Source organism: Thamnophis elegans, chromosome 15, assembly GCF_009769535.1.
Source record: "Thamnophis elegans isolate rThaEle1 chromosome 15, rThaEle1.pri, whole genome shotgun sequence".
NCBI lineage: Eukaryota > Metazoa > Chordata > Lepidosauria > Squamata > Colubridae > Thamnophis > Thamnophis elegans.
The window spans coordinates 29821481-29836187 of NC_045555.1; the positions used below are offsets into that span (position 1 = coordinate 29821481).

General features: G+C 36.6%; 1 protein-coding gene across 1 annotated transcript in view; it reads right to left on the minus strand.

The window, feature by feature from the left end:
• Positions 1–14707, minus strand: part of TM9SF3 (transmembrane 9 superfamily member 3) — a 37803-nt gene that overhangs the window by 16145 nt on the left and 6951 nt on the right. Inside the window, exons 3-5 of the mRNA XM_032231824.1 lie at positions 7732–7854; positions 4208–4368; positions 1399–1476 (exon numbers count right to left, since the gene is read on the minus strand). Coding sequence (XP_032087715.1) covers positions 1399–1476; positions 4208–4368; positions 7732–7854 — 362 coding nt within the window. The remainder of the gene's footprint in view (positions 1–1398; positions 1477–4207; positions 4369–7731; positions 7855–14707) is intronic.

Here is a 14707-nt window from a genome sequence, read left to right on the forward strand (position 1 = left end):
AAAATCTATTCACATTATATCTTATGTGAAAAGATGAAAATAGTTTTTTTTCTTCTCTATTATAACAAAGTTACAATAACTACTAAGATTAGTAAATCTTGCCTTGCTTTCGTTGCTATCACTTCAAACTTAGTAAAACTACCTCTTCTCTAAATCAATGGAATTGGGAATTTTCTTTCTTGAGTTTTAAATGGAGGCAGGCCTGGCAGTATGTATGTATGTATGTATGTATGTATGTATGTATGTATGTATGTATGTATGTATGTATGTATGTATGTAACCAATTTCTGTGTATCCTGTGGAGAAGAAAAAGCTACTACCACTTGAATGACAAAAAGTAGCTTCCTTTTTAATGGTCTATTTGTGGTAAATTCAACCTGACCTGAGATTATTTTATGCTATCTGTTAACCATTTATGTATATGATTTACTCACTGAACAAATAAATTGACAAAGACCACCTGTTATTCCAGTGTGTACTTTGTATCACTATTTAGTAAATATTTATTTAGCATATTTATATTATCACATTATATATAAATGAACTCTTAAGATTCATTTATATGAGGACAGATTAATGAAGATAGAAGCGAGTCAGTTGTCAAGCATTCAAATGTAAATCATGTGATAATAGGGATGCTGCAAGCCATAAGTGTCAAAAATGGTCATAAATTATTATTTTTCAGTGACATTGTAACTTTGAAGGGTCACTAAATGAATACTACATGCTGTATACTGTATTGTCTCTCTGTCTCTGTCTCCCTCTCTCCCTCTCCTCCCCCCACTCTCTCTCATGGTAGACATAATACTGACAATGCCAATATTAGCCAATTTTTAAAATTTCAAATCAGTTATAAAAATGGTTTGAACCTTACATTTTTGGACCTAAGCAGCAGTGCAGTTCTTAAGTCATTATAAAGAATTTTGTAAACTTGAGTTATTTAGCATTTTTTAAATCTTATGATGAGGGGTTTCCTTATCCTTTTGGACACATATTTGGAATACATTTTGTACATCTTGAGTACCTAATGGATAATTTCAAAAAAACAGTTGCCAAAGTAATTACGGCTTATACCAAGCTAACATTTACCACTAAACCAACTAGGGAGATTACTTCCCAACATCTTTTCTCATCTACCTTACCTCTGTCTTTGCCCGGGGGGGGGGGGGGGGCACAGAGTTCCAAATAAAACATTTTGTTGTAGCCACCCATTATTTTATACAATGCTTCTATGGTCTACTTGATACCACCAAACATCTAGGGAAATAAATATTTGCTTTGCAATATGCTAGCTTCCCATTTATTTATTTAAAAAAACCTTGAGCATTGAGGAAAATATCACTGGGCACTATTTTGAGTACATAGGTTTCAATGTAATGAAATATAAAAGAAGCATACCCTGTGTTGAAAGAAAGACGGATCAAGATATTTGTCAAATCTATCTTCAAACTTCACATCTGACTTTTTCCATTTCACCTGGAGATAAATTACATTTTAAAATCTGACACAGTATATTACAAATCAACAAAATAAATTCCAATTCCAGATAACACTAAGAAAAACATTAACTGCTAACATATTTTTGTCTAGCAAGCCATTGGTACTTTCAAGTTTTAAGGAATGATATCATTACACAAGAACATTATTTGTTTTTAAATGTTTTGAATAACTATAAACTACCCAAAGTTACTAGAAGTCAGTAGCAATTTTATATATTTTTATTATTAAATTAAGCAAATATAATGTTCGACAAGAGATCTTTGTCTAACAACTACTCATTCAATGTAATGAAATGTGAGAATGAATTTGGAAGATAGGGGCAGGGGGAAATGCTGCTAGGAAATTGTTAGTCCAGAGGTATTTGACCAGAAGAGTCCTCCACTCCTCTACTCGCAACAGAATCCCTTATGCCATTAGGCTTTAAATTTTGGGCTTGGACAACCTACAACTACGCCACCTACAGTCTGACCTAAGCTTAGTACACAAAATTATCTGCTACAACATCCTACCTGTCAATGACTACTTCAGCTTCAACCGCAATAATACACAGTACACAATAGATACAAACTATAATGCAGAAAATATAACTTCAGCAACAGAGTGGTCAATGCCTAGAATGCACTACTTGACTCTGTTGTTATATCCTCAAACCTCCATAACTTTAACCTTAAACTATCTGCTGTTGACCTCACCCCATTCCTAAAAGGTCAGTAGAGGTGTGCATAAATGCACTAGCGTGCCTAACGTACTAATTTCCCCATTTATTTGTACCCATTTCCTGTGTTCTTATTCATGTTTATTCTTATTCCTGTTATCTTGTACATAAGTGACAAACTAAATAAATAAAAGAAATAAAATGGGAGGAGCCCACAACTGAGTAGAGGTGGTCCTCGATTTACAACCACAACTGACCCTGAATTTCTGTTTTTAAGTGAGACATTTATTAAGTAAATTTTGCCCCATTTTATGACCTTCCTTGTTTCAGTTAAGTGAATCACTGCGGTTATTAAGTTAGTAACCCAATTGTTACGTGAATCCGGCTTCCCCATTGACTTTGCTTGGCAGAAAGTCACAAAAAGTGATCACATGACCTCAGGATACAACAATCATAAATGTGAACCAGTTGCCACACATCTAATTTTAATCACATGATCATGGGTATGCTGGAAAGGTCATAACTGTTAAAAATGGTCATAAATAACTTTTTTCAGTGCCATTGTAATTTTGTACTGTCACTAAACGAACAGTTGTAAGTTGGGGACTACTTGTAATGGGCAGGGAAAGAAGCTTAGAAAGGATCTAACTTGATTGATAGTAAAAAGAGACAGCTGGAGACATGTACTTTCATATTTGCAAGATTATGTTAACGTAGCTTTATAGTATTTATTTTACATTGACTCATCTTATAATGTTTCCTGACTAGTCCACTTGGAAGGCTGACATTCAGCCACTGTTCAAATTGGCAACAATGCTGAACAAGTATTAGTTATTAACAGTCCTCATTGTTCTAGCCATTACAGCTCACCAGAGGTAACATAATATGATTGAGACACTTACCAATTGACCTGGATGTCAACCATTGCATGGTTACATGATTGTAATTTTTTTTTTACATTCCTGCCAGTTTCCCAAAGGTAAATATCAGAGGGAAGCAGGCAGGAAATTGGAAGTATGCTCACATGAGATCCTCACTTAATGACCAATACAGTCCTTGCCTAGCAACAGTAACCAGGATCTCCCAGAACTTCCACCATTAACGATATAGGCCTGTGATGTCACATATTACAAATGCATCACTTAGCAGTGGAAATTTTGGTCCAAATTACCGTTGTTAATTGAGAACTATCTGTATTGTTGAACCAATATTATGGGCTGCAAAAAGACAATTCCAAGTGGCATCTTAAATTGGAAAATCTTCTTTTCTACCAGATATAGTAAAAGCAGTTTCAGTTTACAATTTTATGCCACCCACTGTTGAAATATACAGGGAGAAAGGGTCACTCCAAAAAGGAATGCCAACCATATAAGTAGGAATGATATAGGAGTTATACCACTATCACTGAGACTATTATAAACAGAAGTTAAAGAATTTCTGCCTGTGGTAGCTTTAGGAAGAAGCATCATTTAATGGAATTCTTTTTTCCAGATAACCTATAGAAGAACTGTTCTTTCAGGCCCCAGATTTAGACATTTAAATGGGATAATGTACACAATTAGTTATGTGGGATGAGGGTATGGCAAACAAAATGAACAGTAAATATGTACAATCTTTCTCTATACATATAAATAGCAGGGTGACCATTTGACAGAAAGCTTTGATGAGGAAACGCTTCACCCATTTTAATTTTAAATTTTAATTCCTTTTTTACCACATCCCCAATGTCCAGGGAAATATGTACGTGGAAAAAAATGAAGAAAAGAATTGCTGTGATTAAAACAATCTCATTTTGAAGCATTTTAGCTTCTGGTTTTTTTATCTGGAGATAAGGGAGTTCACTTTAGATTATCCTTCTTGTTGGGATTTAGATAATTCTATTCTCAGGGTGGGGAGAGTAAGCATACAATGAACTATGACACATATTGTGATTAAGGCCTGACATCATGACATATGGTCAATACTTAAGACAAAACATGGTTCTGCCAACATTCTATTTCTACAGCTTAACAGTTGTGTAACCATTATTATTTATAAATTCAAATTACTTACAGAGTAAGACATCTGGATTTTAGTATTGGGTACCAATTTAACTTTCCCTTCACTTGTCAGATTCACATCTACAATCCTATTTCCATTATAACCTATTTCAAGCTTTTTATATGTCCAGAGATAAAAATCTTCACCATTTTCATCTGCTTCACCAACAATACCTGCAAAGGGAGAAAGTGGGGAAAAGAAATTAATTTTCCTGCACTAATTAACCATTAACTAATAGCAGTCTTCACACCAGCCTTGCTACAGAGGAGAATGAGTACTGATTTGAGAAAATCTCATAGATTCCTGATATTGAAGGAAGAGTTCACATTTCATAAATAAAACATTAATCCATAATAATATAAATTCTGCATTTTAATTTTGCAATTTATAGTCCACGTTACAGTGTAATTTCCTTAAACTGGTCAAGGGGAGCAACAACGAACAACATTTTACTCACTAGGCTCCTCTTAACCTATTGACTAAAATATAAATAAATTTAGATATAAATGAAAAGCTGGAAATGTAAGATCCATCTTTTTTCTATCCAAATATTAAAACATACAAGAATTAAAGAATTCATTGAAGGGTTAATAGTTACATCAGTAATATTTAGCTGTAAATCAGGTTTCCTGTAAATTAAGAAAATCTATAATTCATGTATCAGATGACTACAAAAATTCATAGTTTTTAAAGCAAACAATAAGTGCTATAGACCAAAATGTCTTCTCTTGGTGACTGCTTTTGTATTCACCTAGCACGCACTGGACCTTGTGGTTGTCCCTGACTCAACACTATTATCACCCTACTACCATTTTCGGTAAATGGAGTAACTTCAGTTCAGACTGAAGCTAAGAAGAAAGTCAACTTTATTTTCCATATAGGTTTTTCCAATTGTGTAATAAAGCATAATTAGGGAACTTGAACATGACAGTGTTTGCTACAGTCGGTCCTAATCAACCTGCCCTGGAGCCACATTGCCAGTCTGCCTCCTAATAATTTGGGTTTTATAAATAATAAATTGGTTGTCAAAGTTCCAATTAACACTTCCAATGAAAGAAGACTCTGAGGTTTGAGTTTCCTCAAGGTTCCATTTTATTAGACATGTCATATTGGCACATCTGGGAAAAGCCAAATCTGAAAGTTTCTAGGTTTCCCCCCCAAGTGAAAGTTCAAGCCCAGGACCCACATGTCCATCACATGGTCCAATCAGGCACCGTCCCAACTGGAAGTGCCTACCAGTCACACCAAATGCAAAGCAAAATGTCCTTGACTCTCTCAGAACGGAATGTTATTTAGACTATATATCTCCCATATTCCATATAATCCTCCCTCCCATTTGAGATAACATGTACTGCATTGATGCATTCACACAATTTCACAGTAACCATGAGATCAATCATAAAACAAAGTTCAGGAATATTCCTTTATCCCATTGTTTTGCAAATCTAGGCACACTACAATCTGCATGATTGTTTGAAGAGAAAGGCATCTGTATCACCAGGCTCTAAGTGTGAGGAGGAAGGGCAAGCAGTAAAGTGAAACCTTCTAAGCAGCATATAAATATAATATTAAAGAGGACCTGTCATTTCAGATCCATCGTGGCAGGACCTGTTAGCAGGCATCCACTCACCTGCTGCCTGCCACGTCCCTCAGCTTGTTGTGTCACTGCCGCATCACCAGCCATCTCATTAATGTGAATCGGACTGTTGGTCAACAGCAGGTCAGAGGAGGAGCCGCTGAGGGACAGAGATGACTGTTGCTCTTTAAAAATTATGATTTAAATCAAACCATTTTACTAGTGATTTAAATCATAGATTTGAAAATGGAAGTGAAACCTTCTTAACAGCTTACAAACCTTGTGATCTTTCTGCACATAGCTTGAAGTGCTTTATTCCTCCCTTGAGGAGCAAAATGGCAGCAGGCCATAAAAGAGGCCCAGTGTGGAAATATTTCAATGAATTTCTTCTACCTATGGATTAAGCAGGTATGCAACAAAGAGATGCAAGGCTCGTGGCCCAAATAAACAACATCATGAGAGGTGCTGTGATGCAAGGACCATGTTTGAAGAGGCAGGACCTTCAGGTTGGTAAACTGCTTTTATTTCACCATATTTTTTAGACTGCCATGATATGCTAAAGCGATAATATATATCTGCTATTGTTACTGAATGGCACTGCATTTTTATACAGTTGCCAAAAAAAAAGAAATAATGAGTATTCCTTTTTAGGTTGAACTGTGTGTGAATACAATAAGACAATAAGACATTCACAATAAGCATACATAGTTTAAATAATAAAATAACAGCACCGACTTTTATATTTAGGTGAAACTACCATCAATATAAAAGATTCTGGAAATTATCCACTTTCTAAATCGCCATCCTCTTGTTCTACAGCAGTGATGGTTAAGCTTTGTGGTGCCGAGTGCCCAAAGTATGCATGCAAATGCACACATGTGCCCCGATCCCCCAAATCCAATGCAAGCATCCCCATGCATGCGCACACTTCCACCACACATATGCCCCCCCTCCATGTGTCATTTTGGCTTCCAGGTTGGTGTGGGCAACAGAAATGGAGTAGAAAGGTAGGGCGCGGGGAAGGGGGAAACTGTGGAGATCGGGGAAGGCACGGGAGGCAGAAATGGAGAAGAATGTAAGGCATGCTGGGGGGAGAAATCGGCGGAAATCGGGGAAGGCCCCACCCCCTGTACATGCGCAGAGACCCTAAGACCAGCTGACCAACGGGGGGCACGTGCGCATGTGCAATGGAGTTGGGCTGGGGTGACAGCTGGCATGGCCGCACAGTGGGCTCTGCGTGCCATATGTGGCGCATTGAAAGAATATTCTCTTCCTTTGGACTTGTTCACTCTAAATTGAGAAATCGTCTGAGACCTGATGAAGCAGGAAAGTTTTTTTTTTCCAGCTCATGAACAAACAAGAGAACAAAGATGAGAATGAGTGAGCTGCAGAAGACCGTGTTTGAAGTTTTTTTTAATGTGGCGCCAGATGATATATTCAGTTTAAGTTCTTTTGTTTGTTTTTTCAAAGATATTTTGTTTATGCGCTTTAGTTACTAAATATTGATGTGTAAGAAAATACAAGAATATATGTTATTGTTTCAATTAAATGAGAGAATTTGAGTAGTTCTCCAACTATGTATGATTAACCAAACCTGACAGCTTATTATTCTAAAGATGAAACCTTCATTTTGTTTGCAAATAATAACATTAAGGATTCTAACTACCAGCAAGAATGCCACGTCCCTCATCTTGTTGTGTCACTGCTGCATCACCAGCCATCCCACTAAAGTGAAGGGACTGTCGGTGAGTCAACAATGGGTCAGAGGAGGAGCCGCTGGGGAACAGAGCAATTGCTCTTTAAAAATTTTGATTTAAACCTTGATTTAAATCCAATCCACAATTGTTTATAACATTTATGTGAACTCAGTCAAATATGATTTATTAAACCATAATTAAACTATGGTTTGGAATAAACATACTTGTTTTCAATAAAAAGATTCTGCACATATATTTCTTACCCCATATTGGCAAGTCATCAATGTACATCTGATACCAATAGTGATTTTTGATAGCATAAACAAATGCATCTCTTGTTTGTTTATCTAAATCTATTTCACAGTAGGTGGTCTGCATCACATCATCTGTAAAAAGTAAAACAATGTGTTAAGAGTGCATTCAGATTGTTACATCAATATAATCAAAATAAATTTTACTAATTAATCAGTGCAAATATATCAATCTGACTCTTTAGAACAATCAACCAATAGCTGACTCTTATGATATCTTCATGCCAAATATTTATTTCTGATATACACAAAGTAATCTAATTCAAAACAGACAACAGAAGTGTACATTCTATTTATGTGGAACAATTGTATAGTTAGGATTTTAAAATAAAAACAATTTGCGAAATGCTATGATTTATCAGTATGAGCCTATGTTCCATTAAATCCAACCAAAAACATCCTATCAAATCTTAAGAGGCTTATTTCAGACCCTCTGTTGGAATCTATACAACTTGTATTTGGGATGGTCTTCCAGTAAGAGTCTGCATTTATTGACTTAATTCCTCAAACTAAATTTTATAGGGAGTTTTTAACTGCATTGATTTTCATGGAAGGTGCAGCTCCAGGATACATTGTCAACATTGTTTTTCCAAGTTAATTTTGCTAACACATGAACTGAACTGGGCTAAAGCTGAAACAACAAAAAAGTACACGTTAGACCAATGTCTAACTGTCTGGGACTTCAACTCCCAGAATTCCCTAGCCAGCAGGGGGAAACTGGGGAATTCTGAAGTCTGCCCATCTTAAAGTTGCTAAGTTTGAGAAGCACTGCTTTAGATAGAGCTCTCCAAAAAGATCACATTCTTTTTCTATGAGGGATTACACTTAAACTACTATAAAGCTTTCTCTCTACTTCATGTTAATGTTCTAAACTTGACAGTACTAGAGCAGGGCTGTCAAACTCCCAGCCCGTGGGCAGTATGCGTCACGTGCTGGCCATGCCCATGTCACGTTTAGCAAAGGGGGGGAATAGTCCCGATATGTCCCATGACGCCGTTGTGATGACATGAGTTTAACACCTCTATACTGGAGGGAACAAAGAATACTATCACCATTTCTAAGTGAGATTCCACATTCCGGCCTTATAATGCCACTTAAAATCAATAGCTCTCACAGAACTATAAATGATTATATCTACTTTCAGCTGCCAACTAGCATTCTGTGATCAATAAAAAAAGCAGAGGTTTCTTTTCTACTACCATTTAATTGCATCATAATGTATTAGGACAACCAAAGTCCGTACTACTATTTATTATTGCATTGTATCTTTTTCTTCTTGCCCTTGAATGTTTTTAATCTGCCTTTTTATTATTTCTAATACAGGAGAATGTTAAAAATAAATTCTGAAAAGGTTTGATAATCAGTCCAATAATTGTCTAAAGACAACACAATAGAATAAAATTTGATGTAGAGTAAGAAACCAGCAAAAGAAAATAAAAGTTTGAAAATAGTTCAATAAGACTGACAGCTGTTGGAGAGGCAGTTGGATGGTGGTTCAGAATATTGCTGGCTCCTCTATACGAATCCTTAACTGCTAATATTACTATAAGACTGAGGTCTATCCACCAATCTCACCCAAATCATGAACAACAAATATTCAATAATTCAAACTGTCAGCAGACAAAAAAAAAATATCAAGCACAGAGTTCTGAGAAAATGGCCTAGATAAGGAAACAAAATTTTTACAAAGACAAAATCAAGATAGACAAAACTTTTTTTAAAAAAGTGCATTAGAAAAATAAAAGACACATATATTCTCCCCTCTTGTTGAACTGATATTAGAATAATGTTAATTTACACACACACACACACCTTGTGAAGCAGGTCCAAAATTTATAAACTTTTACCTCTATATTCAACCAATTTGGCCTGCCATCTATATCTGCTATATATAAAGACAAAGCAGTTAACAGGTGAACCAACAGCAAAGTTAGAACTTTAAAGCTCTCTTGTTAACAACTTACTATATTTAACTGATAGGAAGTTCACAACAGCTCCTTATCTACCATAAATTATTACAATCATGATCTCTGATCCATCCAAGATGAAATACCCTACTTTGATTCTTAATAATAAAATTTCTCAAAATTTTAGTTGAAAACTTTCCCAACAATTGTCTCTTATTCCCTAAAATGATAAACCTCTGTTGTCAATCAATTTTCCCAGTCCAGTCCAAGTTGTTTTCCAGTTAGATATAGTAAATCCATTCCATAATCACCATCAATCTTCTTACCCATTGATTCTATTTACTCCAAATTGTGGAATCCATATCCCCATCAGCCTTTACCAACAAACCTGCACTTTTCAAAACAAAGTTCCTTCTACTTTAAATCTGCCAACAACAATTTAGATTCCAATCCAGCAATGGTGAAAGTTTTTTGGCTCGTGTGCCATAAAGAGGGGAGAGTAATGGGGTTGTACGCAGGCGTGTTGCACCTATAAAGCCTCTAGAGTGTGAGGAGGGTGAAAAATTGCTTTAAAAAAGGCTGACTCAGCTGGCTAGTGCGTGCATGCATGCTGGCCAGCGACAGGGCAATGCCTTTTGTGCCCTGACAAATGGCTCCACGTGCCACCTGTGGCACGTGTGCCTTAGGTTCGCCATTCCAGTTCTAATCCATCCAGTTGTGAGTTTGGTTTACATACAATTGGCTCTGTCTGGATATGTTCTTTAGGTTGATTTGTTATTTTATCAAACTTTTACCAAAGTTTTCCATTTGAGCTTTTAGGTTAAAAAGCATTCTTTTTTTTCAAAGACCTCCTGGAGAGCTTTATCTTTAAGTTGGTATATTGTTTGCATTTTTCATATAGTCCTTAGCATTCACACCAAGATTTTATGTATTTATATACATTTCCTTTCAAAAACAGAGGGGATAAATATGCTGTAACAAACTAGTTACAGAGAAGTTGATTTTATAGTAGATAATGTCAAAATGGCACTATGTAGCCTAAAGCCATCTCTATCTATTGGCCCTGATGGATTATGTTCCTACTTCTTTAAAAAAAACTTGCCACAGCCATAACTGAACCTCTATGCACAATATACGAGGTATCTTTCAGAACCAGCTGCTCGCCCGACCTATTGTCATTAGCCACGGTCATACCTATCTTTAAAAAAGGAGACCCCTAAAAAATACAGGCAAATCTCCTTGTGCTGCGTGACCTGTAAAGTCATGGAATCAATTATAAACCAATCCATCACCCTCCATCTAGAGACAAACAACCTGCTCTCTAACAAGCAATTTGGTTTCAGAAAAAATTGTCCTGCAATCTGCAATCCTACACTGCAGAAACATTTGGACCACACATCTTGACCACAGTAAAGCAATAGACACAATTTACATAGACTTCTGCAAAGCCTTTGATTTAGTGGGGCACAACAAACTACTATTAAAAGTTCTTACGGTATTTCTGCATCCTTACACAAATGGATAGCCGCATTCCTGTCAAACAGGCAACAAGTAATCGAAATAAGAAGCGCCCTATCAAACCTTTCACTAGTTAACAACGATGTCCCCCAAGGCAGTATTCTAGGACCCACACTTTTTCTGCTTTACATTAACAACCTATGCAATCATATTAAAAGCGACTGCGTCCTCTTCACTGATGACATAAAATTATTCTACACCACTGCTACCCTACAAAGCGACTTTGACCATATGTCTGAATGGTCGCGCAATTGACAACTCCAAATCTCGAATAGCAAATGCTCTGTCCTACACATTGGCAATAAAAATCAGAACACCAAATACAAGCTGAGCGGAAACTACCTCGTAGATGACCCTCACTCTGTCAAGGACCTAGGAGTACTCATCTCAAATAATCTAAGACCCAGAGCCCAGTAACAGCATTGCCAAAAAGGCATTAAGAGTTGTTAACGTAATTTTGCAAAGCTTCTTCTCCGGTAACATTATATTACTAACTAGGCCATACAAAATCTTTCCCAGACCAATTCCCGAATGCAGCTCGTCTGCCTGGAATCCACACTGTATATTGGACATTAATATGATTGAGTGGGTCCAGAGCAGTGGTGGCTTTCAATTTTTTTTACCACCAGTTCCATGTGCATGGCTTGGCAGTCATGTGACTAGGTAGGTGTGGCTTAGTGGTCATGTGATTGGGCAGGAGTGGCTTGGCAGTCATGTGTCTAGGTAGGCGTGGCTTGGTGGTCGTGTGACTGGGTGGGCGTGGCCAATTTAGCCATCCATTTTGCCAATTTAGCAGTCCATTAAACAATACACAGCAAACCCCTTTTCTATTCTTTTTAATACTGCATGAAGTTTTTGCTCTAGGTTTTTTTTATGGGGCAGCTCAGTTGGGGCACAGGGCAGGCATCTCGTGGCAGCTTAAGCAGTCAAGGCAGCTTAGGCAAGGAAGCCGCCCGGGAGGTAAGGAGTGACTAGGTGGGGGGGGGGGCAGGGCGAGTGACTAGGGAACTGGTTCAAGGTCATAGCAGGCCTGGGTTGCTGCCGGTTCCAGAGACCCAAGCTGCCAAGTTACTACCTCTTCGACCAAACCGGTCCGAATCAGTAGGAACCCACCTCCGGTCCAGAGGTACTTCATGAGAAGAGTACTTTAATCCTCTATTCACAATAGAATTCCCTATGCTGCCAGGCTCGAAATTTTGGGCTTGGACAATCTGGAACTGCGCCACCTGCAGTATGCCCTAAGCACAGTATACAAAATTGTCTATTACAACCTCTTATCTGATAACGACTTCTTCAGCTTCAACCTCAATAATATATGGACAAACAGCCTAACTGGGAGTTATACTACCAGGCAACGTTTGATGTGGGTTAAGGAATGGATAAAGCTAAGAAATTCTAGATTATTGACATTAGAAGGACATGATTTGTTGTTGGGATGGCCCACTTTCTTATGGTACAAGGGAATTAAAACACAGGGGTATTTCAGAAGACATTATATACGCAAGGCTTTGTTATTAAACTGGGAGAAGATTAAAAGGTATCATTACTTAAAAATCCCAGTATGGTTATCAACTATTGAAGCATTTTCATATCCAATAACACGTAAAAAGGAACAAACAGTTAGATATGGTGAAATATTAAATGCAAAAGGTGAACTTAAATCTATGCAAGAACTGGAAGAACAAGGTATAAGGATGAATTGGTTTTCATATCTGCAAATACATTCTAGATATGATAAAGATTTTAAAATAGAAGGCTTTTATGACAAATTGACTGATTTAGATAAAATCCTGACAGGTACTGATGAACTAGAAGAACAACACATTAAAGAAACAATGATTGCTTGGGGAAAAAAATTTGGATATGGGCTTGATTTAGAGAAATGGCAAAAATTGTAGTCTCAAAATTACAAAATGACAATAGCAATAGCAGTTAGACTTATATACCGCTTCATAGGGCTTTCAGCCTCCTCTAAGCGGTTTACAGAGTCAGCATATCGCCCCCACAGTCTGGGTCCTCATTTCACCTACCTCGGAAGGATGGAAGGCTGAGTCAACCTTGAGCCGGTGAGATTAGAACCACTGAACTGCAGATAACAGTCAGCTGAAGTGGCCTGCAGTACTGCACCGTAACCACTGCGCCATCTCGGCTCTTCATAAGACAATGTCAACAGCATATAAAATTTGTATAAGGTGTATTACAGGTGGCACTTACCCCTGATGAGAATAGCAAGAATGTCTAAGAATAAATCCGAAAAATGTTGGAAATGTCATCAGATACCAGGTTCATATTACCATATGTGGTTGACGTGTGCAGAAGCTAAAAAATACTGGACTAAAATCCACACATGGTTGGAAAAAATGATAGAAAAACATATTGACTTTAAACCAGAGATATTTTTATTGGGTATTTTACCAGAAACATATAGTAGAGAATTGAAATATTTGATTGTAAATGTGTTAACAGCGGCTAGAATTGTATTTGCTAAAAACTGGAAAAATGAGAAAATATCAACGCAAGAGGAAGTTATTCATAAAATAATGGAATGTGCTGAAATGAGTAAATTGACATTTGAAATTAGAGAACAAGAAGATAAACAATTTTATAAGATATGGGATTTATTTTACCAATGGTTAGTCAAAAAATATGGAAATGAAATATGACTGAGAATTTTACTATATAAGGACAATGAAATGACACAGAATATAATATAAAGATGTACTATTATTGGATGGATTTAGGAGGACGTAATGAATTGTTATAATCTAAATTAATTCAAAATTTAGAATATCTCATATAAAATGAAGGAATAATAGTTATAGTCAAATAAAAGATTAATAATGATAATGTATACATACATATTAGATTGATAATATGAGATTTTATATAAATTGTAAGTAAGTGAGTTATACTACCAGGCAACGTTTGATGTGGGTTAAGGAATGGATAACTAAATCAAGCCCATATCAAGCCCATATCTCTAAATCAAGCCCATATCCAAAAACTTTCCCCCAAGCAATCATTGTAAGTGTATGGAGAGGATGCACAAAAGTTTCTTTAACCAACTGACACGCTGGATGTAACTGGAAGATGTTTTTTATGTTTTCTATGTGTAAGTTTGTCTTTAAAAAATAAAAATTCTTTTAATTAAAACATAATAATAATATATGGGCAAACAATCGATACAAACTCAAAGTAAACCGTTCCAAGCTCGATTGCAGAAAATACGACTTCAGCAACAGAGTGGTAAACGCCTGGAATGCTCTACCTGACTTCGGTGTTACATCCTCCAACTCTCACAGTTTCAACCTTAAACTACTGTGGACCCCACCTCATTCCTAAGAGGTCCCTAAAGGGGGTGTGCATAAGTGCACCAGTGTGCCTTCTGTCCCTGTCCTACTGTTCCTATTTATTTGTACTCATTTCCCTTTTTCATGTCCATGTATTATTTATACCTGTTATCTTGTACATGTTTGACAAACTAGATAAAATAAAAAAATAAA